Source organism: Podarcis liolepis (genome assembly GCF_965112155.1).
Source record: "Podarcis liolepis genome assembly, chromosome: 15".
Classification (NCBI taxonomy): Eukaryota; Metazoa; Chordata; class Lepidosauria; order Squamata; family Lacertidae; genus Podarcis; species Podarcis liolepis.
The window spans coordinates 5,376,974-5,404,167 of NC_139566.1; the positions used below are offsets into that span (position 1 = coordinate 5,376,974).

The 27,194-nt window shown below is 44.4% G+C and overlaps 3 protein-coding genes across 10 annotated transcripts in view; 1 reads left to right on the forward strand and 2 right to left on the reverse strand.

Moving 5' to 3' along the window:
- The window catches only part of LOC310694277 (uncharacterized protein), a 160,976-nt gene that overhangs the window by 125,485 nt on the left and 8,297 nt on the right, over positions 1-27,194 (forward strand). Inside the window, exons 1-4 of one of the 7 annotated variants that reach the window (XR_014519590.1) lie at positions 9,976-10,082; positions 12,238-12,314; positions 12,913-13,257; positions 14,222-14,509. The gene's annotated coding sequence lies outside the window, so the exon portion shown is untranslated. Of the gene's footprint in view, positions 1-9,975; positions 10,083-10,189; positions 10,205-10,699; positions 12,315-12,912; positions 13,258-13,378; positions 13,470-14,221; positions 14,510-27,194 lie in introns of those variants that run through there. The other 6 variants (XR_014519591.1, XR_014519592.1, XR_014519593.1 and 3 more) reach the window with 6 other exon arrangements.
- On the reverse strand, positions 957-10,103 carry LOC310694279 (uncharacterized protein). Its single transcript, XM_083477380.1, has 5 exons — positions 9,987-10,103; positions 7,425-7,745; positions 6,094-6,405; positions 3,470-3,568; positions 957-1,920 (listed from the first exon to the last, which is right to left on the reverse strand). The coding sequence occupies exons 1-5, from the start codon at positions 10,027-10,029 to the stop codon at positions 1,913-1,915; spliced, it is 783 nt and encodes a 260-aa protein (XP_083333506.1). The 5' UTR covers positions 10,030-10,103; the 3' UTR covers positions 957-1,912.
- Positions 18,713-26,318, reverse strand: LOC310694270 (uncharacterized protein). Of its 2 annotated transcripts, none has more exons than XR_014519589.1 (6): positions 26,268-26,318; positions 23,562-23,873; positions 22,121-22,393; positions 20,154-20,254; positions 19,976-20,025; positions 18,713-18,909 (listed from the first exon to the last, which is right to left on the reverse strand). XR_014519589.1 is itself a non-coding variant. In XM_083477366.1 (6 exons), the coding sequence occupies exons 1-6, from the start codon at positions 26,311-26,313 to the stop codon at positions 18,821-18,823; spliced, it is 825 nt and encodes a 274-aa protein (XP_083333492.1). In that variant the 5' UTR covers positions 26,314-26,318; the 3' UTR covers positions 18,713-18,820. The 2 variants fall into 2 exon arrangements, 1 of the variants encoding a protein (XP_083333492.1); XM_083477366.1 differs by having other exon boundaries at positions 22,167-22,393.

Sequence of the window (27,194 nt, forward strand, 5' to 3'; positions counted from 1 at the left end):
CGCCCGATCCCTTCTATCTCCCCTCTCACCTTTACAGGAGAACCAAGTGTCCCTTCGTGGTCGCCAACTGTTAACGGAAAAATCCGAGGGCTCTCTTGGACAAAACAAAGACACCAACCAGGATAACTTGGAGCAAAACAGCAGCCTGTAGGCTTGGCCTTTATTGAACTGTTGCAACAGGGTATTTCCTTCACTTGCAAGAGAGAGGAAAAGACCCAGAACAATGGGCTGCAAGACCTTATAAAAACTTTTGAAATTCCCCTCCTCTAGGTCAAGCCCACCCCCAGAAACATCATGCATACATTACAGAAAGGAGGGGTTGACATCATGCATACATTACAGAAGGGGTTGACATCATGCATACATTACAGAAAGGAGGGGTTGAGGGAGGAGTTGTGGTGGTAACCTGAGTGTCCTGTCACCTGGCTGGTTCCTCCTTTCCCCCTCCCCATGAGTACTTTCCAGGTGACAATGGGGAGTTTGCAGTTTCCTGCCCCCAGAGGGAAGATCTGATCATTGTCCTTTGTTTCAGCCTGTGGTGAATCCACTGTTCTTTGTGATTTTGATTGTCTTCTGTCTGGGATTATCAGGGTTGACATAGCAACTGGGCAGGGCTCCTGTGGATGTGCTGGTATGCTGAAGAGATTATGGCTGACCAGAAACCAAGCACCCCCCTTTGATATTAAAATAAAAATGGAACAGTGCAAATCCGATGTATGGTTGATTTTCTATGAATTCATAAGAGAAATGTGGCGTATGTAGTGTGTGAGTGTGAGTGTGTGTGAAGTTTGTACAAACAGAATGATTGGGGTGGGGGGGTTCCTGCTACACAGGGTAGAGGGGGAGTTAATTCATATTTATACTTAACATTAATTTTGCAATGCATTTTCTTATGCAGATAAATATTGATTTGGTCTGAAAATTAAAAAGATAAAAAATACACATAAAAATGAAGCTATTACTGAAAGGTTTGTTTTATTTATTGATTTCATAAAACTTCTGTGCCTGTTTGATTGTAAAGAACCTCGAAGCAGTTTACAAAAAGAATAATAATAAAAAGTGTGAGTAAAAACAGCTAAAAACATTACTTGAAACATTCAACAAGATGAAAATCAGACTGAAACACACATTCCCTGTTTAGGGAAGTTTTTAATGTTTAATGCTGTACAGTATTGTGTTTTTAATATTTGGTTGGGAGCTGCCCAGAGTGGCTGGGGAAACTGGGGTGGGGTATAAATAATAAATCATCATCATCATCATTCTACAAATTCAGAATGAGTATTCTGTGGCAAACATATTCCAGTATATTGCTTTGTAAAAAATAATTATGTGCATATTAGGCAAAATTGCATTCTAACCTATGTATATTAGGAGAAATTTGCACCAAAATGCTGATTTATTTTCAAGACTCACAATCTGATGTGGAAATTTAGAGAAGTGGGAACTGAAGATTGAGAAAGGGATAAACTGAGAGAAACACAAATTAAAGGAGTCTCCCTTCCTCAAAAATTTACAAAAATTTCCCTGGGAGTCCATCATTCAGAATGATTTCTCTTTTTTACAATCAATTTTATTAAAGGTTTTCCAACATATTATACAATTAAAAACAAACTGATCATGAAAGAAATAATAGAGAACAATGCATAAAAAAGGAAAGGAAGAAGGAAAAAGAGAAAAATAACAAAATAAACTAGTAAAAACCACCATAATAGTAATGATCCTAATAAAACACATTTTATATTTTTTACAATTTTATTAAAGGTTTTCCAACATGTTATACAATAAGAAGCAAACTAATCTAGAAAGAAATAATAGAGAACAGGTTAGCAAAGGGTGTTAAATTCAGGAATCTCCTTTCCTACTTCTCCACCTTCCTGCTGCAGACTCCATGTTTCTTCTTAGCTGCTGTGACCTATTCAGCTTGGAACAGAAAACAGAAAGGTCAAAAGCCAGATTCCAGAGAGATGCTTTGTTAGGAACGAAGGATGAGAAATCACCTGGAGAGGTTTTGAGTGGTTCTTGAGATAATAATAATAATTTAATAATTTATTATTTATACACCCCCTGGACCGCTTTGGACATACAGTGGTACATTGATTGTCAAACTTAATCCATTCTGGGAGTCCGTTTGACTCCTGAAACCGTTCGAAAACCAAGGTGCAGCTTCCTGCACTCAACCGGAAGCTGCGTTGGACGTTCCAAAAAACGTTCGCAAACCGGAACACTCACTTCCGGGTTTGCGGCGTTCAGGAGCTGATTTGTTCAACAACTAAGCCGTTTGGGAACCAAGGTACCGCTGTACTTCAGATCCAAGTTGTTTCTTTGTTTGCAACTCCCCACTCCTGCAAACCCCTCCCCAACTCCATTTTAGCCCGACTGATGTCAAATCTCTGACCGGGACGGAGAGTTGGAAGTTCCTGCAACAGTAGGAGGGGGGGTCAGATCTGAGACCCTCTTTGCTAATGCTGCACATCTGAGACCAGAATATTGCAACCTTAGCTGTCTTCCCCCTCCTCTCCCATGTCAGCCAGTGAAGAGAAAGAAACGGCCTTGGTCCAGTATACCTGAAGGAGCATCTCCACCCCCATCGTTCTACCCGGACACTGAGGTCCAGCTCCGAAGGGCCTTCTGGCGGTTCCCTCACTGCGAGAAGCTAAGTTACAGGGAACCAGGCAGAGGGCCTTCTCGGTAGTGGCGCCTTCCCTGTGGAACACCCTCCCACCAGATGTCAAAGAGAACAACAACTACCAGGCTTTTAGAAGACATCTGAAGGCAGCCCTGTTTCGGGAAGCTTTTAATGTTTGATGCATTATAGTATTTTAATATTCTTTTGGAAGCCGCCCAGAGTGGCTGGGGAAGCCCAGCCAGATGGGCGGGGTATAAATAAATAATAATAATAATAATTATATAACCCACTGAATTCTATGGGGTTCACCTGCCCTTCTCCCCACCAGCAGTTTCCTATAGGGTCTCCCTCTTTGATCCTTGGTTTGCTGGTGCTTCTGGGTTCCCAAGGAGGCATAAAAGGCTTCAATTGGCTGGGTTCAATGCAGTCCCGCTTTTTCTTTTTCTTTTTTAAATTATTATTTTTTTTTTACCAACAACCAAAACACAAACAGTGAAACCCCACCAGGCGGCTGATACATTGGGTATACATAATCAATGATAACATATTCAAATCAACCATATGTTCAATTCTATATACATTGACACTCCTCCCTCCACAACGTTTATTTAACTTTTAACATTTTAATTGCCTCAGATTGTTCAAACCTGCCCAAATAATCCAATATCTTCTCAGACCAATCCTCCTCCTTCTCACTGACCTTATACCCTTTCATTTTGTGTATTTTCATAGCTAGATATTCTAAAATTATAATATTTTTCGGGTTTTTCCTCCATTGGTTCACCCCTAGCTCTTCTGCATTTTCCCAATTACTCGCTATCCCGCTTGCAAACACATAATTACCTCTGCCCAAACGTTTTCTGAAGCAGAGGACCAGCGGCGGGATCCACAGGAGGATGGCTAAGCAGGGGACTCTATAATACAATGTAAGGAAGCAGGTTCCTGATAAAAGAAGAACACAGAGAAACAGCAGTGTTAAGCTGAGTAACCCATGGACCCAGGTTCTCACTGAGACTGGTAGGGCGGAAGGAAGGGAGGCCACCAGCAGGTGGCGCCAGAGCCAGTGACAATCAGAGCCAACTAATCCCAGCATTGCCTCCACCTTTCTCTTCCCTACTGAGTTCCATAATGACAACCCCGAGTCCACTTATAGTCCCTGCCACAATTTGCGGCGAGGGAACACCTAAAAGGGCTCTCTTTGTGGCCCTGACTCTGGAACAGTCTCCCCCATAGAATTCTGCCTTTCTCGAACCTTGTTGGTCTTCAGATGTCAGCGTGAACGACATTTTTAACACATCCAAACTTGCACAGTTTGAGATTATGAGATGTTTAGCCATCGGTAGCAATGTGAATCAGTGGTTTTCTTTTTTTAACGATTAGTCTGAATATGCTTTTTATTTTATTTTCAGTATTTTGATTTTAGTATATTGTTGTGACAATGCCCCCCCCCAGCTATTCTGGAGGAAGGGTGATTTGTAAGTAACAAAAATAAAATAAAGATATAGGTTGGTGTCTCTTGGCAGCTTGAGATGGACGGTAGCGCTGGGGTCTTACGGGGATTGTGGATTACAGTGGTACCTCGGGTTAAGAACTTAATTCGTTCTGGAGGTTCCGTTCTTAACCTGAAATTGTTCTTAACCTGAGGTACCACTTTAACTTATGGAGTCTCCCGCTGCCACTGCGCCGCCACAGCTCTATTTCTGTTCTCATCCTGAAGCAAAGTTCTTATCCGGAGGTACTATTTCTGGGTTAGTGGAGTCTGTAACCTGAAGCTTCTGTAACCTGAGGTACCACTGTACTTAATTTCCTTTAAAATGTGTGTGTGTGTGTGTGTGTGTAAGCCATCTGTCTTCTATTTGGGGACCCCTTCACAGACCGCTGAGGCGCCTAGACTTGTGCCTCAGATTCTTGCCCTGATGGCACTGCTAGAAGCTCTACGCTATCTTCAAATTCTAACCATAAAAGGGTGTGCTTGTGTAACACAACATGCCCTGGAAAATGGTCTGGAAGAGCGATATTACATCGTAACACACCTGCATCCACAGATGATGATGTGCTTCCAGGTACTGCAGCGCTTGCACTTTCCTACTCTTGCAATAATATTTATTTCTGTTTGAATAGTATTTTTGTGCCCTGCATGACAGACAGATTGAATTACCCATTATATCATACTGTTGCATGCCACCCCAACCTCTGAGAGGTGAGAGGTTTCCTTGGAATGAAGGTCAGTGGAGACTTTGGTGTCGTCAGGATATCTGGTTATATTTGCACATATGTACAATACAATACAATACAATACAATACAATACAATACAATACAATACAATACAATACAGTGGTGCCTCGCAAGACGAAAAAGTTCCGTTCCGCGAGTCTCTTCATCTAGCGGTTTTTTCGTCTTGCGAAGCAAGCCCATTAGCGGCTTAGCGGATTAGCGCTATTAGCGGCTTAGCGGGCTTAGCGGATCAGCTGGTAAGTGGCTTAGCGGATCAGCTGATAAGCAGCTTAGCGGCTTAGAGGATCAGCTGTTAAGCGGCTTAGCGGATCAGCTGATAAGCGGCTTAGCGGATCAGCTGATAAGTGGCTTAGCGGATCAGCTGATAAGCAGCTTAGCGGCTTAGCGGATCAGCTGTTAAGCGGCTTAGCGGATCAGCTGATAAGCGGCTTAGCGGATCAGCTGTTAAGCGGCTTAGGATCAGCTGATAAGCAGCTTAGCGGCTTGGAAAAAAGGAGGGGGAAAGGGGGGGGAACCGCAGGAACTCGCAAGACATTTTCGTCTTGCGAAGCAAGCCCATAGGAAATTTGTTTTGCGAAGCACCTCCAAAATGGAAAACCCTTTCGTCTAGCGGGTTTTCCATCTTGTGAGGAACCAACATTTCTTGCAATGGTTCACCTACCTAGCAGGCAGGTGAGGGGATGGGAAGGTACATTCACTCATTGTATGGCACAGAGCAAAATATTTGGTTACACTAATTGTGGTGTGAGCCACAACCACTGCCCAGATGAAGGGACTGGTTTGACAAACTTGCTCTCATCACTATACTGCCTCGGTCCTGTATACCTGAAGGAGCGTCTCTACCCCCATCTTTCAGCCCAGACACTGAGGTCCACCTCCAAGGGCCTTCTGGTGGTTCCCTCACTGTGAGAAGTGAGGTTGCAGGGAACCAGGCAGAGGGCCTTCTTGGTAGTGGCTCCCGCTCTGTGGAACGCCCTCCCATCAGATGTCAAGGGGATAAACAACTATCTTACTTTTAAAAGACATCTGAAGGCAGCCCTGTTTTGGGAAGTTTTTAATATTTAATGCTATGTTGTGTTTTTAATGTTCAGTTGGGAGCTGCCCAGAGTGGCTGGGGAAACCCAGCCAGATGGGCGGGGCATAAATAACAAACAACAACAACAACTATCATCATCATCATCATCATCATCATCATCATACAGTCTGACCTCACAAACTCATATCACTCTACCTGCCGACACTGTGTTCGAAGGGACCACTGCACTGATGTTTCTTTTCTCCTGGTCTGAACAGGAATAAGCCATCCCTTGGCTCCATCTCTCTGGAGGAATCAGTTTCAGACTCCAAATGTTGAAGGCTCCTTCCCCATCAATCACGTCACCATCCTTCCGGTCCTGAGAGGTTTCCCCACCAATATCCCAGGAGAAAGTATCCTCATCAGGGTTTGCGTCAATCAGGAGGCAGAGGAGGGGAAGGTGGTGGGAGAGCTCCGTGTCTTCTGCAGCGGAAGGAGCAAGGAGGGAAAGTCTTGGCCCAGAAGGACCTAGGAGAGAAGGAGAATCGCATGAGAATGGCTCCTCAGATCTTTAATTAATCCCTCTCGTAGGTTTCATGGGGGTGACATGGCTCCTCAACAAACTAGACCCGATAAACAGCCATCCCAATGACCTTTGCAGGAGTTAGAGAGCTGGACTAGGGCCTGGAAGAGACCTGGGTTCAAATCTCCACTCAGGAAGCTTGCTTGGGGCCGGTCTCAGCTTAGCCTCCCTCACAGGTTGGGGTGTAAATGCAATAATAAATAAATAAAGCAAATGCCACAGACCCTAAATTAAATCTAAGCCATAGTTGCTTAAGCCTTGCCCTCCCAATATCTACTAGTAGTACAGTCGTACCTTGGTTTTCAAACAGCTAAGTTCTTGAACGTTTTGGCTCCAGAATGCCGCAAACCCGGAAGTGACTGTTCCGGTTTTCAAACGTTCTTCGGAACCCGAATGTCTGACGGGTCTTCCGTGGCTTCCAATTAGCTGCAGGAGCTTCCTGCAGCCAATCAGAAGCTGCACCTTGGTTTCCAAACGTTTTGGAAGACGAACGGACTTCCAGAATGGATTCCGTTCGACTTCCAAGGTACGACTGTATTTGTATTAACAAAAGCTAAAAACGAAAAAGGCAAGAGGGTTTGTTTAAAGAAGTGGAAGCTTTGTCCAGACATGGATTGGAGCAGGGTGGAGAGAGACCCACAAAGCAAAATTAACAGAAGATAAGTTTTGGGGAGCAGAATGCTTAACAGATTAGGACAAACAAATACAAATGTCTTTAAATATATCTGCGGCAAGAAGCCAGGCAGGCAGGCAGGTGCAGCAGATAACAAAGCTGGGAAAGGATTAACTAAAAGGTGTTAGGGAGAAACTCAATTATTTTGTGGGTCTTCACTTGAGAAGATATTGGGCAGTTATTAGTGTGCTGTTGTTTGAAACTTGCTAGGGGCCTATGGCAGGTTTGCAAGTGGACTGGGTGTATATTAAATAAACAACAAGAGCATTTGACATCTGCTGAGCCACTCACCTAAGACGATCAGCCTCACCCCACTCAGGAAGGTGAATTTCTGAGCGATAGCTCCAGCACAGTAATACACCCCAGAATCTCTTCCCTGGACATTGTGTCGGGTCAGATTCACTTGGCTTGGGGATTTTGCTCCTGGTTTTTGAGCGGTAAAATTCTCTGCAATCTTATGCAGTCTCCCTTCCTGTTCCTCTTTGTACCAGCTCACTACCGACACAAAAGTCCCTTCTGGAATGTTGCAGCTGATGTTGACAGTGGCGCCAGGAGATGCTGAGATCCTTGCCAGCGTCTGAGGGATTTCGGTGATCCCCTGTGATCCAGCAGCTGCAGCGGGGAAGCAAAGGGATGTGTGGTTGGTCCTATTTGGTTGGTCCCACTAAACAGAAAACCAAGATGACCGACCCATGACTATAAAACATTTCTTTTAAAATAGGGTGCATATGACAGACCTGTTTGCTGCTTCCCCCTTTACCTGCCCCTGTCTGGGTTGTCACTTGATGGGGTGGGGGGTAAGATACAGGATTACTAAACCTCAATAAAAGAATGCACACACAAAAATTGATTTCTGTCAGATGTGTTGAATTTTTCAACTTCCGAAAGTGAGGGGTGCTGAAAAGTTGTAACATAACTTGAGAATGCAAAAGATATTTAGGCTAAATTAATATAATTTAGCTTTGCTTGGTAAGTAAAATAATTGCCATGCACTTGCAGTTATATTTATTATTATTAATTATTTCCTGCTGCTGCTGCTGCTGCTAATTCAGCATTACTTGACATTTTCAGAAGGAAAAATTAATATTATCAGGTCTTCCGAAATGCTTCTTCATCAAACGTAGCCTTACCAAGCTAAATGTTGTCGGTCACAAAAATAATGGCAAAATGTATGTTTTACCCCCTAAAATGAGATGCAGTGCTAAAACGTAAAATTTTTACGTTCAATAATTAGCAACTACTGTAATTCTAAGCAGATTTCTTGTGGGGAGCAATTGCTCTGCCAAACAAATGTGCTTAAGAAACTTTATCAACTGAGAGCTGCAAAAAGAAAACCAACCTCCTTTTTGCTCCTTAGGGAAGGAGACATGCCAATCAAGTTCCTAAACCAGGTTCCAAATACGAAACTTCAAATATTTATTCAATGTGCGCAGAGATAAATATGCTTTACTGATTATTGAAACTGAATCAGTAGATTGTACTATATAGAATTAAATATGTGGGGTTTTTTGCCAAGTTAAAAGAAATGGCACTCATCGTTTAATTGAAGCACATCTTGCTATTTGTCAAGACTCTGCTGAAGGTTTTGGATGGGAGAGAAGTTTGTTCAGCTTTCATTTTAATGGGAACCAACCTAATTTGTGCTTCCTGAAAATATAAGCAGATTGAAACACAGCATTCCTACAAAATTCACATTACTCTGAATATTTCAGGGTAGCTGTCCAACCAAAAAGTGTGCTGCTATTAGTGAAAACAATGTGAAAACAAAGCTACGTTATGTTATGGGAAATTGCTTGCAAAATTGTTCACAAATACGCATGTGTTATACAACCGGCATTGGTATTATTAATTCACATCACAAATTTTGGACCGTGGGTCTTTGGCGACTGTCAATTTCATGCATTTTAACGGCAGGCATGCCTATTCTTTAACCATTACTTGAGGCATCCAAGCAAAGCTTTACTTAATGCCGTAGGTAAGGTGGAATGCTTGTAGCACACTTTTCTTTTTTTGCTTTAAAAATGGGAATGTAAGAACACAAATATTCTGATTTTAATAAGCTATAAAAAATTAAGCTATAATGATTTGGACTGCAGGTATTCAAGGGTTTTGCAAACTGTCCTTCTTGAAAAATTTTTCATAAAGTGAAAATATCTAAACAGCAGAGTTCCAATGATCTATCTATCTATCATCTATCTATCTGTTGGGCATTACTTTAATTCTTACATAAATACTGAGGCACATGGTCACTCGGAACTGCATATGTAAATGTCTGGCTCATGTAAGCCTTTGCAGTACATTTATTCTTAACAATGAAAGAATGCACAGGTGGATAATACTTTTATTTTTATATATCTTTATTATTTGCAAAGGGAATCTTTGCATTGTACTTTTCTCCTCCCAGGCTTTGTGGTTTACATTTTTTATTCTTTGTTTTCTCTTTTTTTGTTATCTTTGCACTTTTTTGTTAATCAATAACATATCATGATAGACAGATAGATAGATAGATGATAGAAAGATATAACATGTTCAAAAAATATACATTTACTGAAGCCGTATTAGATATAACAAACTATGAATATTTAAATGATTTTTCTGAAAACTATTGGAGACATTTTTGTTTTTACAAGTTTTCCTGCCTGGGTGAAAGCCTCTCCCTGCCTTAGGAGTTATTCTGTCTTGTTTTTAAACCTAACTTTATTGTGTGTATTGTTTTAAAAACTAATTCTACTTGTTTTTATGTAAATCACATAAAACGCCAGCTGTTTCTTGAGGTTTTCCTGAACATAAGCAACTGATGTGAAAAGAAACTTTTAAAGAGATCCTATTTAAAGAGCAAAAAATTGTACATACTATGCAGAGGGAGCAGAATCATCGCTGCAAAATGCAAAAGCATCTCAGAGGTTCCTTCACCTTCTGAACTGTGAAGCAGATCTGGTCATTATCGGGGTGGGTTCCTGGTTCCTGGTGCTTCTGATGCCTTTTTCATTTCCTGCTGACACACACACAAGCAGAGGTTGCTTATAAAGGCACGAGCAACTCCCACCAGCTGCTTTCCTTTAAAAATACCGGTAATAATAAATTTTTATTTAGACCCCACCCTTCCCAGTTGAAAAACCGGGCTCAAGGTGGCTAACAACAAATTTAAAACACTTACCGTATTTTTCGCCCCATAGGACGCACCGCCCCATAGGACACACCCAGGTTTTTTTTGGGGGGGGGAATAAAGAAAAAAAATATTTTCCCCCCCAGGCACGAGGCTGGCGTGGGGGAAGCCCGAGCTTCCCCCCACCCCAGCCCCCAGAACAGCCTGCTATCCGCAAGCCTATGGAGTCGCGCTGGGCTCCGGAGGGTTGCGCAGAGCTGCACGAAGCCTGGGCGTGCTCTTCTGTGCGCCCCAGGCTTCAGAATGCAGGCAGCTCTGCGCAACCTTTGGGAGCCCGGCGTGACTTCGCACCGGGCTCCAGAGGGTTGCGCGGAGCTGTGTGAAGCCCGGGAGTGCAGGCAGCTCTGCGCAACCTTTGGGAGCCCGGCGCGCCTTCGCGCCGGGCTCCCGAAGGTTGCGCAGAGCTTCCTGAAGCCTGGAGAGCCAGAGGGGTTGGTGCGCACCAACCCCTGTCGCTCTCCAGGCTTCAGCGAAAGCCTGTATTCGCCCCATAGGACGCACACACATTTCCCCTTCATTTTTGGAGGGGGGAAAAGTGCATCCTATAGGGCGAAAAATACGGTAATTATAAAAGCAGCATAAAATACAATATAAAAACATGAATAACAATAAAAATCAAAAATCAATTAGATAATCCCCATGGTTAGCTGGCTGAATCGGTCCTACTTGGGCCAGCGAGGAGGCCAGGGGAGAGTTAGCTGTGGGGTCTCAGAGTGGGTGATCTTCATAAAAGGAGAGGGGGAGGGAAGAGAAGGGAAATAAAAGATCAGGCTGAATTCAAATTAAAGGCCAGGCGGAATAGCTCTGTCTTACAGGCCCTGCGGAAGGAGGTTAAATCCTGCAGGGCCCTGGTCTCATGGGACAGAGCATTCCACTAGGTCGGGGCCATCACTGAAAAAGCCCTGGCCCTGATGGAGGATAGTCTGACTTCCTTAGGGCCCAGGACCTCTAAGCTATGGTTATTCATGGACCTTAAGGTCCTCTGCGGGGCAGACCAGGAGAGGCGGTCTCGTAGGTACGAGGGCTCTAAGACACAAAGGGCTTTAAAGGTCAAGATCAGCACCTTGAACCTGACCCTATACTCCACCAGGAACTTTGCAAGTTCTGGGACTCAGAGACACAGCGAATGCCACGCAGGATGTGCATTTGCCCAGGAATCAATAGGTGGGAAACCGGATCCCTTCCCAACTCATTGTGAAAATATGGCAATCAGTCGCTAACAAACTGGTGTCCCCAAACAGCTGACAGGCAATCTTGCCTCCAGACTAGGCACCCAAATTCTGAAACCACAGGGTGACTTGACTTGACTGCTGAATAAACCTGAAGCAGAACACACACATGCTTACACAAATACCTGGAAAGGAGCAGAGAAGCAAGAGATTTGGAAAACCTAAAACTGTTCTGGAATAAGGCCAGTGATCTGTTGACCAGCAAAGGATTCAAAGGTGAATTAGTGAGACAGCCCCCACCACTGACTTTTCTCTGTGCTGCCCATCAAGATATTTCAACGCCCACATGGAAGTGGTTTCTTTGCAAGAAGCCAGCGCCACATCAGATTTTTTCCCACTAAAGCTGCTGCACATTCGATGTGGGCTTTGGGCTTCCGGCTGCTGCAATGCTGCTGACCGCGTACCTCTTTTTATTCTCCGCAGGTAAAATTTATTCTGATGCTTTTATCTGACTCCTAACTCTTGGGATGCTTCCAGACAAACCCTGTTTGTTGAGAATTCATCCCGATTTGTTTGCACAAAAGGGAGGTTAAACTACGTTGGCTACTTCTTGCGTTTCAGTTCTGATTTGTTCGCAACATCAGTCCAAGCAATAGTTTCCCTACGCTTCTCATCACTTTCCTTACTGTAATATGTTTTATGGGTCTTTGGGGGGGCGGGGGCGGTGTTGTTGTGCATTAATGCAAAATCTGCTCTAATTGTAACCTAGATTTTACCAGGATGGGACTGAATCCCACCCACAAATCAAGGAGATTCTGGAAGCAGTCTGAGCACCTGAGAAACTTGGTGGGTTGAATATTTATGCGCTCTGAAACTTTCTAGAGATTACCGTATTTTTCGCTCTATAGGGCGAACCGGCTCATAGGGCGCACCTAGTTTTTTTTGGGGGGGATAAAGAAAAACAATTTATTTCTCCCCCCCCCCCCGGCATGGGGCTGGGGCGGGGGAAGCCCGAGCTTCCCCCGACCACAGCCCCCAGAACAGGCTGCTATCCGCAAGTCTTGGGAGCCCGGCGGGAACTCCCGCCGCGCTCCGAAGGCTTGCGGATAGCTTCCTGAAGCCTGGAGAGCGAGAGGGGTCGGTGCGCACTGACCCCTCTTGCTCTCCAGGCTTCAGCGAAAGCCTGCATTCACTCCATAGGACGCACACACATTTCCCCTTCATTTTTGGAGGGGGAAAAGTGTGTCCTATAGAGCGAAAAATACGGTAGTTAAGATATTTTCCACCTTCTCCTTTAGCATGTATCTTGTTTCCAGGTCTTCAGTTGCAGGACAGTGTAGGGATCCTCAAACAGCATGATGTCTCCTTCAACGTCTTCTTGCAAGAAAAGCCAGGGCGAGAAACGGCAACCGTAAACAGTCCTTGTGGTCTTTCTCCTCCACAGTGTTTCCAGCACACTTGCAGATCCTGCATCCGACTTGGCGGTTCCTGTTTGTGGATATTGGGGAGACGGCACAGATCTCATGCACTTCTGTAGAAGATATTGAAGATCAGGCATTATTATTCAGCTGGTACAAAAGAAGAGAACACGGAATGCCGATTTTAATCAAGAGCTGCAATGTTAGAAAACCCGGAGGCAGATTTGCTTGCAAAGTTAATCCTAAACATCGAAACGCCATACTGGAGATCCATCATGTGCAGAGCTCTGATTCTGGCCAATATTTCTGTGCCCAAGAATCTTCTCGTGGCTTGCATTTCAGCAATGCAACATCTTCACTGATTGTTGGAGGTAAGAAATCAGGGCTGACGGAGCTTTGTTGTGGCACTATTCATGTCAATGGCAGATTTCAGTTTGTTAATTTTAAAGCCACTGGGGCAAAAACTAAGCCCTTTGTTCGTTCCCTGGATAGGCAGAGCCCAATTTCCGACCAAGAGATGGAGTCAGGAAGAACGAGAAAGGTGCAATTGCATTTTATTATGCTGCAAACCCGGAAGTGAGTGTTCCAGTTTTCAAATGTTCTTTGGAACCTGAACGTCCGACAGGGCTTCCACGTCTTCTGATTAGCTGCAGGAGCTTCCTGCAGCCAATTGGAAGCCGCGCCTTGGTTTTTGAACGTTTTGGAAGTCGAACAGAATTCTGGAATGGATTCCATTCAGCTTCCAAGGTATGACTGTATACAGTGGTACCTCGGGTTAAGTACTTAATTCATTCCGGAGGGCCGTACTTAACCTGAAACTGTTCTTAACCTGAAGCACCACTTTAGCTAATGGGGCCTCCTTCTGCTGCCGTGCCGCAGGAGCCTGATTTCTGTTCTCATCCTGAAGCAAAGTTCTTAACCTGAAGCACTATTTCTGGTTTAGCGGAGTCTGTAACCTGAAGCGTATGTAAACTGAAGCGTATGTAACCCGAGGTACCACTGTACTACCCCCAAGATCAGAGGCAGCCTGTATGTAAACAGCTCCTCTTCCCAGACTTCTCCCTCTGGCCACCCATCGCTGTCCCACCACCAGTCCCTGAGCTTCCCCCCCCCTTGGGGGTTCCCCAGCTGGCCCCCCCATTCTGCCTCCAACCAGTCCATGACATCCAGAAACATTACTGACCATGGAGGCAGATCATTGCCATTGATTCTGAACTAGACCTTTCCGTTGATCTTCGTAATTTTCAAAAGCGCAGTTCCAGGGCAGAAATCTGAAACGCGTCTCTTCCTTGGAGAATGATCTTACCATGCCCCTTGCTTTGTTTTCTTCATCAGACAGTTATACTCCGAGCACCCGGGTGATGCTTTTGCAGCCCTCTAACCAAGACCCAGATTCCCAGTTCAAGAACCAACTTGTCTGTGTGGTCCATGGCGTGTCCAACTTAGTCCAGGTGTTCTGGGACGTCCCGGGAGGTCTCCAGCAAGAGGACCAGACCTTTTTGGCGAAAAACAGCAGTGGGTTGTTAACATTCCTCAGTGTCCTTCGCCTCCCCATGGAATTACAAAACACTGGGGGAAACATCACCTGCGAAGTCATGTTCTCATCCAGAACCATTGTGAAGAAGAGTTACACATGTGAGTGATTCTGCAAGCCACTGACTTTGCTACCATAAGACATGGGAACAGAGGATCTTGCCTTGTTCTGAATCAGACCCTTGGTCCATCTAGTTCAGCTAAGGAGTGGGAGAAAGAGACATCTGAAGGGGAAAATGTGATTTCATGGACTTGGCCCTGATTGGTGGAACGCTCTGTCCCAAGAGACTAGGGCCCTGCGGGACTTGACATCTTTCCGCAGGGCCTGCAAGACGGAGCTGTTCCACCAGGCCTTTGGCCAAGGCACAGTTTGACCCCCTCCTTTGGTAATCCTCATAGAACTCTAGCCCAGTGGTTGCCATTACGGTAATTTGATTCTGAATTGATTTTAGAATGAATTGATTTTAGAATGCTGTGTTACTCTTATTGTTGTTAGCCGCTCTGAGCCCGGCTTCAGCTGGAGAGGATGGGATATAAATAAAAATTTATTATTATTATTATTATTGTAGAGTCGGAAGGGACCCTGTGGATTATCTATCCCAACCCTCTGCAATGCAGGAGTATTCTGCTGTCTCATTTGGGGATCGAACCCGCAACCTTGGCATTATGAGCACCGTGCTCTAGTCAGCTGAGCTACGAGCTTAGTGGCAGAATGGGGTGAGATGGGGAAGCTGTAGGGAGTTAATATGGGGGGAATGGTGGGGGACTGGCAAGCAGGGCGGACAAGGGTGCAGCCCTTATTAGTACAATATAAATAAATATAGAGAACGGCATCGTGCCACAGCTGCGTCAAACGCCACCGGTGCCAGGGCTGCAGAAAAATGTTTTAGTATCCGTCACTGTCTCCGAGGCTAGTGGTATAAACAAGGAGCTAGAGAAACTGTTAAGACTTCTCTGTCCAGAGAAGGAAGTCCTAAGAGAACTGATCTGACGTTTCTTATCTTTGTAAAATTTCCCCTGTAGATGCAGAGATTCCTCAGTGCAACTTCAGATATACATGGGTCCTGGATACACTGACGTTGCTGCTGCTTCCCCTAAACTTCCTTTGGATTCGATTCTACCCTTCCGACTCCTAAACGGCATCAGGAACCACATCCGAGGAATAACTTAGAGGACAACTTGTCGCTTCATGCGGAAGGAAATCCACAGGATTATTAGGAGGGTTTATATAATATCCTAGCGGGTGGGCAGAAGTTAGACCACCGTATAACTGAATATATTTACATGTTGTCTGTATCTTGATTGCTCAGGCTGCAAAGTGCAATGCTGGAAGTTGAAGCAAACAAATAAACGTCATTTTCACATGTTGCAGGACGGGTATGGAATCGTTCCCCCTGTCAGGAATTTTATTTGTGTGTGTCCAGGGTTGCAGCAAGAGAAGCTTAGCATTGCAAGGATTCCTCAGGTGGTGTTATAGGAATTCTAAGGTCACACACACCCATATATATATATATATATATATATATATATATATATATATGTTTTCGTAGATTTTCACGGGTACAGGAATGCAGGTTTTGGTGTCCTCGGGTGTCTTCCCGTGTAAAAGTTGGGGTGTCTAGGCGACGTTTCGACGAGGTCTCACTCGTCATCTTCAGGCTGGTGCTTTCAGCTTCTTGTTACTGAGATCCCGCTCTGTTCCAGTAACAAGAAGCCGAAAGCACCAGCCTGAAGATGACGAGTGAGACCTCGTCGAAACGTCGCCTAGACACCCCAACTTTTACACGGGAAGACACCCGAGGACACCAAAACCTGCATATATATATATATATATATATATATATATTAAACATTCATAAATGTACAAGGCAAACACATACGTAAATATATAAACCACGTGTCTGAAATAGTACAGGAGAGCAACCCTGAAGCCATTTTGACTCTTCTCTGCAGTTGATGTAGGAAATGGGAAAACCTCCCCATTGTCTCTTTGCTCACAAATCCTGTGAGCCTGTGACCTGGATTCAGGAACTGAGTATTTGCTCTTTGCATTTAAGTTCCTCAGGGGAAACCGCGTTTTCACAATAAAATAAAGAATTTTATTATTCATTGTTTTTATTTTATTATATTTTTTTTATCCCACCTTTTCCTCCAACGAGCCCAAGGTGGTGTGCCTGTCAGGGATGATTTTCCTGTGATTCCTACATTGGAGGGGTCCTTTTCGAACCCTATGGCTCTAGGATTCTATCAACGTCCCAATTTGCGCTTCACTGTGCAATTCACCCGCGCCGCCTTTAAACCTTGCCCCGCTCATTTATCGCTAGGATTTTGGCATTCAAAAATCTGGCGGAAACGGAGACCCGAGTTCGAATCCTTCCTCCGGAAGTTTAGGCCAAGGCAGCCTCCTTCTTTGGGCCTGCCTCCTCAACCCAGGGGCCCTGCTGGGTTGTGGGCTCTCGGCAAATGCCCAACCCTGGTCACCCTTGGCGTTGGAACTACTCCCAGATTTGGCCATACGAATCGTCAGGGCAGAGCGGTTCCCAGGCAGAGAGGACCAGAAGGAGGCAAAAGCAAACTGACAACAGTTTTCTACCCCTCAGTAGCCTGTGACCAAGATGAGCAAACAAGAGATGCTATCACTTGCACAGCGGGTATCAGAAGAAGCCACAATAATTGCCTTAACGCATGTCAGAGGGTGAAGGGGCCCGAGGCTGTTTGACCACATTTGTTACGGTGAGGGTCCAAACACCGTTTGTGGTCTTTGGGTCTGAACCAGTCTTGCTGCACTTGGGGCTTTTCTGCTCACAGGAAAGGGTGTGGAGCCGCTGTCTGTGCTGCTAAAGTCTTCCCTGTTTTAGGCTCACAAGAAGCGGCCTTAAACTAGGGTTACCAGATATTTTTCAATGAATCCAGGGACACTTTTTTATTTTTAAGCTGGGTAGCAACAGGGAGTCAGTAGTGGGGATGGTGAGGCAAAAGACCCTGGGCCCAAGCAAACATGCATATTGTATAAAGGTGCAAAGCCCTTCTTCCGCACCCTGTGAAACATAAATGCGCAGTTTTTAAAAAACCAAGCAATGGCCGCCTGCCAGAAACTCCCGAGCCTCCCCCGATCAGTCAAAACAAAGGGGGAATGAAATATACTCAGAGTCGCAAAGTGATTTCATGCTCTTTATTCAGCTCATAGTGGTGAGGAGGAATGAATGAAAGTCCCCTCAAAGTATCTGCTTTATATACATTATTTACACAATGGGCTGCACATGATTGGCTAATTCTGGAATTCTACTGTAAGCCAATCAGGTTGTGGATTCACTTATATCTGGAGCATGATTGGGTGGTTCCTGCCAACCAATCATACTGCTGCATTGTTCTAGGACCAATCAGACTGCTGCATTCTGAATCCTATTGTTCTAGGACCAATCAGACTGCTGCAATTTGGATCCTATTGTTCTAGGACCAATCAGACTGCTGCAGTTTGGATCCTATTCAACTCAGTACATAACAGGGAAGGGGGCAGGAGATCGGGCGAGGCTTGGCAGTCATAGGCGGGCAGCGCGCCGTTGCCCAGTTTTTAAAAAAACTCTGCGCATTTATGTTTCACAGGGTGCAAAAGAAGGGCTTTGCACCTTGCTCGGCAGAGAAACCGCGTGCCTTGCACCCCTCCTGGACAATGGCGTGCCACCCGCCTGTGACTCCCGAGCCTTCCCCCTTTGATCTGTGCCACCGGATGTCCCTGGTTCCCTTTTGGCAGTGGCGGCGTCAGCATCAGTCAGCAGCCCGGAGCCAGCCTGGTAGCGCAGTTGGCTCTGGCTGGCTTCAGAAGCTGCTTGCTGCTGGCTGCTGTGGCACCCGCCATTTTTCCTCGCCGGAAGTCCCCATATGATTTATCTTGTGTGCAACACATCATGTGGGGACTTCCGACGAAGAAAAATGGCTGGCGTAACGCTGGTGGTCAACAAAAGAGGTTTAAAGACTGTCTCAAGGCAATTATAAAAAAATGTAGTATAAACACTGACAACTGGGAAACACTGGCCTGCGAGCGCTCCAGTTGGAGAACAGCCTTGACCAAAGGTGTCGTGGGCTTTGAAGACACTCGAACTCAGGACGCAAGGGAGAAACATGCTAGGAGGAAGGCATGCTTAGCAAATCCACACCATGATCAACTCCCACCCGAAAACCAATGTCCCCATTGTGGAAGGACGTGTGGATCCAGAATTGGCCTCCACAGTCACTTACGGACTCATTGTTAAAACCATGTTTATGGAAGACAATCTTACTCGGCTACGAGTGATCGCCAAAGAAGGGGGGAAATATTTAATACAAGTATCTATGTTCAGCAAGTTAAAAGATATCAAAGTTGGGTCGGACTAGGTGGCCCTTTGGGATTGCAACACTGCAACTCTATGAAAGTCTCGGTTTTGCTTTTCTTTCTTCATCGCTCCAGTTTGATCCGGATTTCATTTGCTGCAACGTAGCTCTGCGTACTCTGTCTGGAAGGGGAAGGAAGCAGAGCAGCTATAGGCTGCTCACACGTTGTAAAAGTTGATTTCTCACATCTGTAAAATCAAACGAACTTTTGTTGTTTTTACTAGAATGTTTATCTCTTTTGCATGAATGGGTGATGGGAAAAAATGGTAATTTTTGAAAAAACAAAAAAACTTTTTAGTTACCTTGGGGAGTTTCTACCAGAAAGTTACTTACAGAGAAGAATATATTCAAAGTAGAGTATTACAGTCTAGTAAAAGTGTTTATGGTCACTGGCAGACTACAGTGGTACCTCGGGTTAAGTACTTAATTCGTTCCGGAGGTCCGTTCTTAACCTGAAACTGTTCTTAACCTGAAGCACCACTTTAGCTAGTGGGGCCTCCTGCTGCCGCCGTAGCACAATTTCTGTTCTCATCCTGAAGCAAAGTTCTTAACTTGAAGCATTATTTCTGGGTTAGCGGAGTCTGTAACCTGAAGCGTATGTAACCTGTATAAGCATTTTTGCCAGCTCACCTGTCCCGTTCCCCACTTTGGCATTTGTTGAATATCAAAGGCCTAATAATAATGATGATTATGTTAATTAATAATAATTTGTATCCAAGAGAATTCTACTCCGAGTGGTCTCAACCACCACCACCCTTAATCATTACCCATCATCAATAAACATTTCCTGGGCAGCTTGCAAACCACATTTAAACTCTCTTTCAGTTCAGGAAAGCTTCAATGCCTGGATACCATTTCCCCTCACCACAGGCGATCATTCACAAGCCTTTTCACATCCAAAAATCCTCATTCAAATGCAACCCACACTTCTGTACTACCTAGGGTTGCCATATTTCAGAAAATCTGGACAGAACAATTGTTCATTTTTATTTTGCAAAATAAAAAAGAGGTTTTAGAGCTATTTTTTTCCAGAAATTGCCAAAATTGCCACTACCGGTATGCTCTCTGTGTGTCTGCTTCCTGGGTTCCTGGGTTGTCCAAAATTAGGACTGGTTCCTTCCAAACCCTTCTGCAAAATACAGGAACACACGTCTTTCTGAAATTTCAGTACACAAAGCCAGAGTTTACCTGTGGGATCTCCCTCATGGGTATTTGTTTTCCTGGTTTCTCTACATTCCCTGTGAGGAAGGAAAAAAGGAGGGACGTTTTATTGGTCTACTCAGAAGCTGCTCCCAGCTCCCAGTGTGCCTCACGCACTTCACGGCCCCTTGAATAACGACCACAGTTTATCTTACAAAAGGATTACCTGTGTGAAGAAGTTTCCTGAAGAATAGGGCTGAGAGCGGGATCAGGAGGAGGATGGCGACAACGCAGGCACCCCAAAATATAGTATGGAGACGCAGTTCTCTGTCAATGAGAAGGAGAGGGAAACAGGTCAGCAACTAGACTGGCCATTGGCAGAGAACAATGCTAAGCAAAGAATCTCCATTTCACAGAATCACAGAACTGCAGAGCTGGAAGGTACCCATGGGGTCATCTAGACCAATGCAATGCAGGAATCTCAACTAAAGCATCCAAAATAATGTCCTCTTAGCTACCTAAAAGCAACAAGACTGGGGTGCTGCCTGTCCTGGGATGACCAGAGGAAACTTTAGGAAACCGGGGTTGCCGTGCGCCCGGATTTTCCCAGACAATTTTGGGGTCTTCCTAAACAACTTTCAGGAGGCCCTGGTTTTTTACTTTTCGAAATATGGCAACCCTGTAAATAGACGTCTCCTCTCTGTTTCCTGAGCAGACTCACCACCAAAATGATAATAATAATAATTAATAATAATTTATTATGTATACCCCGTCACTCTGGACAGCTTCCAACAGAATATTAAAATACAATAATCTATTAAACATTAAAAGCTTTCCTAAACATCCGTGATTCATCCGTGTTGCTCAGAAAATTGAGACAACCCCACTAGGTTAAAGGTGGGGAACATCAGGCCTCTGTGGCGGAGAGCAGTCCAGAATCAGAACCCGGGACAGGAGGGAGGTCAAGAGGCAGAGATGAGGCAGGCTGGTGAAGAAATCTGCCCTTCCTGCTGCAACAAGCTCCCTTCCCCGCTGGTCTCCAATGACCAGGAGAGGTATGAAGTGGGAAGAACAAAGGCAGGCACACTGGCATAGTCTCAGATTGCTTGGGGAGGACTTGGAGAAGGAGGAAGCTTAGGCAGCTGTGGGAAGGCAGGGACCTTCAGCCTCGGCAACTGCCTCATAGGGGCAAGACCTGCAGAGAAGCGTTGCTGTGCTCACAAGGCCTGGCACTCCTGAGGAGACCTTGTCTCTTCTACTAAAGAGTTAACTTCACTTAACGTCGTGTGATTTATTGCTGGCCCACTTCTACTAAGGAGTTAACTTCACTTAACGCCGTGTGATTTATTGCTGGCCCACTTCCACTAAAGAGTTAACTTCACTTAATGCCGTGTGATTTATTGCTGGCCCACTTCTACTAAGGAGTTAACTTCACTTAACGCCGTGTGATTTATTGCTGGCCCACTTCTACTAAAGAGTTAACTTCACTTAACACCGTGTGATTTATTGCTGGCCCACTTCCACTAAAGAGTTAACTTCACTTAACGCCGTGTGATTTATTGCTGGCCCACTTCTACCAAAGAGTTAACTTCACTTAACGCCGTGTGATTTATTGCTGGCCCACTTCCACTAAAGAGTTAACTTCACTTAACGCCGTGTGATTTATTGCTGGCCCACTTCCACTAAAGAGTTAACTTCACTTAACGGTGTGATTTATTGCTGGCCCACTTCTACCAAAGAGTTAACTTCACTTAATGCCGTGTGATTTATTGCTGGCCCACTCCTGACGGATAGACACATCTACAGCACCTGGAATGGATATGGGACCAGTGGCGTTGCCTCCTCCTGCTTGCCTGGATTGAGGATGGAGAGGGGTGAGCGTGCATCTGTGTCAAGGATCGGGAATCTTTGGCCCTCCAAATGCTTCTCAACCAGAATCCCCAATCTCCCTGGCCCTTCACATGCTTGCCAGGGGTGATGAGAGCTCAGCAACATCAGGAGAGGCAAAGGTTTCTCACACCTGGATGAAAGAGAAACCTCTGCCGGGTGGGATGTAGATTCCCGTACAAAAGTCGGGGTCATATTTGTTCCCTGCTTCTCCCCCTCTTTGCTTTCGCCTGACACTCTCTCCTGCCCCATTGAAGAGCTTATTCAGTGCAAATCTACTTGGGGTGGTTGACACTGTGTTTATACCTGCTGGAGAACCAACATTTCTCTTCTCTGAACAGGTATCAGGCACCTGTGTTGGAGTAATCAGCTTCACACTCCAGATACTGAAGTCTCCATTTCCGTTTGCCATGGTAATGTTATTCTGGTCCTGAGATGTTTCCCCACTTGTATTCCAGGTGTTGAAATCCCCCTTTGGGTCATCATCTAAGAAGACACAGGGAAGGGGGGCGGCGTGGTTCAACTGAGCCTGCTCTGAGGAGGACGGCATGACGACAAAAAGACTATGCCTCAAAGCACCTGAAAGAATGTTGAGAAAAATAGTGTTACGCGTTGCTCAATCTGAGTGGCCAGAGATTTCAGGCATTCCAGGCTGAAATATACTCGGAGTCGAGAGTGGATTTCATGCTCTTTATTCAGCTCATAGTGGTGAGGAGGAATGGAAGTTCCCCCAGAATGTCTGCTTTATATATTTTTCGCTCTATAAGACGCACCAGATGACAAGACGCACCTAGTTTTTGGAGGAGGAAAACAAGAAAAAAAATTCTGAATCCCAGAAGCCAGAACAGCAAGAGGGATTGCTGCGCAGCAAAACCAGCGATCCCTCTTGCTGTTCTGGCTTCTGGGATAGCTGCGCAGCCTGCATTCGCCCCATAAGACGCACACACATTTCCCCTTACTTTTTAGGAGGGAAAAAGTGAGTCTTATAGAGCAAAAAATACGGTACATTATTTACACAAAGGCCCCACGTGATTGGCTAATTCCAGGAGTCACCTGTAGGCCAATCTGGTTGCGGATTCACTTCCACCTGGAGCTAGATTGGGTGGCTCCTGTGGACCAATCAGACTGCTGCCTTTTGGATCCTATTCAACTCAGTACATAACACAGGCACTTGGCTGGATGAAAAGAGAGACAGGAAGTTAGGGCGAGAGGAACAGGAAATACTATTTGCTCCACCCCAAGGTGTGACGATTTGCTAGGCGGCAGGCGAAACCCAAATGGCAACAGCCAATCAGCCAAGTGGGGAAAATTCCTGCCGTGCCCCTGTTCCAACGACAGACGACACAGACGGCATAGCAAGGTCAAGCGCAAAGCCCTAAAAGTAGGGAGAGGTGGGCGGGCGTTCTGAATGCACGCACCGAAAGAGGAAGCTCTGGGTCACGTGCATGGGCATAAATAGGTCCCTCGAACCATTTGGACTGCGTCCAATTGGTCAGATTGCACCCAGCTATGAGGGACCTACCAATCCGGTGGTGTGGCTGACCAATCATACCCACCCACAAGGTGTTGGTTTTCCAGGTCTCACCACAATACATGCCCTCTTTAAGGGAGGACCCGATTTTCCAAAGTTTGCTGGAGGTGCCTTCAAGGATGGAACCTGAGGCCTTCTGCTTGCAGGTGATCCCTAGGCAGAACATACTTTCAATAAATGCTGATATTTCCCCCCAAAATCTTCAAAGGCACTCACCTGAGATGACCAGCCTAGTCCCTCTCATGAGCCTGGTTGTGGCGCAGTAATAAACCCCAGAGTCGTTCCTTTGCACATCGCTGATCCTCAGACCGTGCCCTTGGCTTGAGTACCTGCCCTGTACCTGTTTTGCATATGGAAAACTCTCATAAATCCTGCACAGATTTTTGCCTTCGTCCTCCTTGTACCAGGACACCGTCAACAAGAAAGTTTCATTTACAACGGGGCAGCGGATGTCAGCCATGTCCCCAGGAGATGCCCAGATCAGGGCCAGATCCTGCGGCATTTCAGAATTTCCCTCTGACTGAGCAGCTATAAAATGGAAGCAAAGGAACGTGTGGTGAGCTGGTAGGAAAATGAGCGAAGGGGAAAGATCCAGACATGTCGAACTGTGGATTTATCCACAGTCCTTCTTGGAACCAGCATTGATTGAAATATACATTCTTTAAAAAAGCAGAAGCATTTTTACTTGGTATTATAGGTCAGGACATTAATAGGCAAGATGTTAAATTGTTTTTATATGCAACAACTGCGGCAAGAGTATTGTTAGCCCAGAAATGGAAACAAGAAGAAATTCTGATGAAAGAAGAATGGCAGATGAAATTAATGGACTATGCAGAATAGGACAAAATGACAGGAAGGATTCGAAACCTGCGGGACCAGAGATTTACAGAAGATTGGAAGAAGTCTATGAATTATTTGAAGAGCAACTGTAATCGACAAATTACGCTAGTAGGACTACAAGACGTTTTGTAAGGAGAAATATACAAAGTGTTACAAAGTAGAAAAAGAGAGAGATATTGGTTATGAGTTTGAAATGTAATAAGGAAAATAAGAAATGCATACTAAGAGATTAGATTGCAAAATTTTCAGACAGGATTGATGGAAGTCAAAAATTTGAATAAGATGTAAAAGTATGTTTAATTACTGTTGAAAATGATATGTTTTTTAAAAACTAATAAAAATTATATATATATGATATTATTAATTTACACCACAAATTTTGGGTCTTTGGCGACGGTCAGTTTCATGCATTTTAACGGCAGGCATGCTTATTCTAAAAGCATTACTTGAGGCATCCAAACAAAGCTTTACTTAATGCCCTAGCTAAGGTGGAATATTTGTAGCACACTTTTCTTTTTTTTGCTTCAAAAATGGGAATGTAAGAACATGAATATTCGGATTTGAATAAGCTATAAAAAATTAAGCTATAAATGCAGTGGCATTTTACAAGACGGAATTATACTCTTTATTTTTTAAAGACCTCCTACGGTTACATCCCATCTCATTGGGCGCATTTTCTTGCACCTGTGTAAATGAAGAAAATGATAAAGAGAGCAACCAGTGCTGTTTTGTTTTATTTTCATTCGTTTTAACTTAATTTTTACTGGAGACCTTTTTGCTCCAACCTCATGCGAGATAGAATGATGAAAGACCCACCTCCATGGGGCTGCTCTGAGGTGGGGGGAGGTTTAAGGTGTTGCCACTGAAGCTTACGAAACGTTTTCACTGTATAGCTTTACCAAACAAGAGCAGTAATTCGTATTCCCCTCACAAGTACACGTACATCATATTACTTGCCTAAAGTCTAGCTGAGAACAGAGTTCTAAAAATGAGTGCTCTTCGAACACGGCATTTTAGACACTATTCATCAGTCAGTTTTTCTTGCTTCAACTGCAAAATCTCAGACCAAAAGGATCCAATGTCAGCAACGGCAACCAGGCGAGATATTTACAATAATATCTAAGGGTTGTAATTTCCACGATCACTGAATTTGAGGGACCTAAATTGGCTGCATCCAGTGTCCTTAACAGGCCTACTCTGAGTAAGACTGAGGGTGGATACCTAGAAGCAAATCTCACTGTGTTCAGTGAGGCTTTCTGCCAAGCAAGTGTGTTTAGGGTTTTCAGCCTAAAAACCAAAACCAATATAAGGATACAATCTGCTGAGATCAAGTCTTTTAGCTTTCAAAGATGCTTACTGCAGAGTGACGAATGGAAAAACAAAAAATATGCATTCAATGCTGATTGGTTTACATTTTTTTTTTTATGAACCATTACCTGGAGGAACCTAGACAAAAAACCCTCAACTCAGATATCTTTTAGGCGTAGTTATTTGACTTAACATGATGCAAAAATTGTTTTCTCCCTTGCAGACATCCTGACTGTATTTTGCTTTGTAGCTGATGAGCAATACCCATTATTTGCTCAGCTAGGTAGCCGTGTTGGTCTGATGCAGTCGAAATAAACAAAGAAATAAAAAAATTGCCCAGTAGCACCTCAGAGACCAGCTAAGTTTGTTCTGGGTATAAGCTTTCGTGTGCATGTATCTGAAGAAGTGTGCTTGCACACGAAAGCTTATACCCAGAACAAACTGAGTTGGTCTGAGCTGGCAACCTGCACAGAATTTTGCTTAATTGGTTGCCATCAATTTGATTTAATTAATTTTTATAATGAAATAATTTTAGATTGTGTAATTATTTTACTGTTTGATTATTTGATTGTTGTTAGCCGCCCTGAGCCCGGCTTCGGCTGGGGAGGGCGGGATATAAATAAATTTTTTTATTATTATTATTATTATTATTATTATTATTATTATTATCTAAGGTGCTATTGTACAATGTTTTAATTTTTCCATTATTTGTTGCTTGCATTGTTTCATGTTATTCTTAATAAAAATCATATTATAGATAATAAAGATACGTACTCGGCAGATAAAATAGAAAGAGCCCAAGGAAGTGTGAGAGAGACATCTTCAGGTGCTGAAATTGAAAGCAGGCCTGCTGGTTCAATGGCTCTCTCCTCCAGCCTAGTGCCGCGTGTGACGTACGTCTCTCAATTTCCTGCCAATTTCCGTGGGTTAGAAAGTCAAAGGTTGGGAAACGAAAGCTGCCTCTGACTTGCACGGGGTCCCCCACACAACACTCACAAGGGCAGACTTCAGCACCTTTGCTTTGAAGCCACAGAAGCAGGAAGGTTTTGGAAAAAAGAGGAGAACTTATTTCACCCGCAACTTCTGGGGGATTGAGAGAAATGTGGCAAATATGCTTTCAGCATGCAGGAAGATGAGCTCAGGACAGAGTACCACATAATAGTTCAAGTGATGCATAAATTTTAGGGAAGAAAATGGGGGGGGGGAGGTAACCATTTTCCACAAAGCATAGGAATACCATTTACCGTATTTTTTGCTCTATAAGACTCACTTTTTCCCTCCTAAAAAGTAAGGGGAAATGTGTGCGCGTCTGATGGAGCGAATGCAGGCTGCGCAGCTATCCCAGAAGCCAGAACAGCAAGAGGGATCGCTGCTTTCACTGCGTAGCGATCCCTCTTGCTGTTCTGGCTTCTGGGATTCAGAATATTGTTTTCTTGTTTTCTTCCTCCAAAAACTAGGTGCATCTTATGGTCTGGTGCGTCTTATAGGGCGAAAAATACAGTAATGATTTTGATCTGCACAGGCATATTTAAAGCATAAATTTCCCAAGCTGGTTTACCTACACAAACATACACCAACATGTGATAAATGAAGCCAAATTTTCTGAGAGGAAAAATGTTTGTTTTTGTTGTATAGTCGTTTAGTCAAATAGAAGGGGAAGAAATGGAGGTTGTGAGAGATTTTACTTTCTTGGGCTCCATG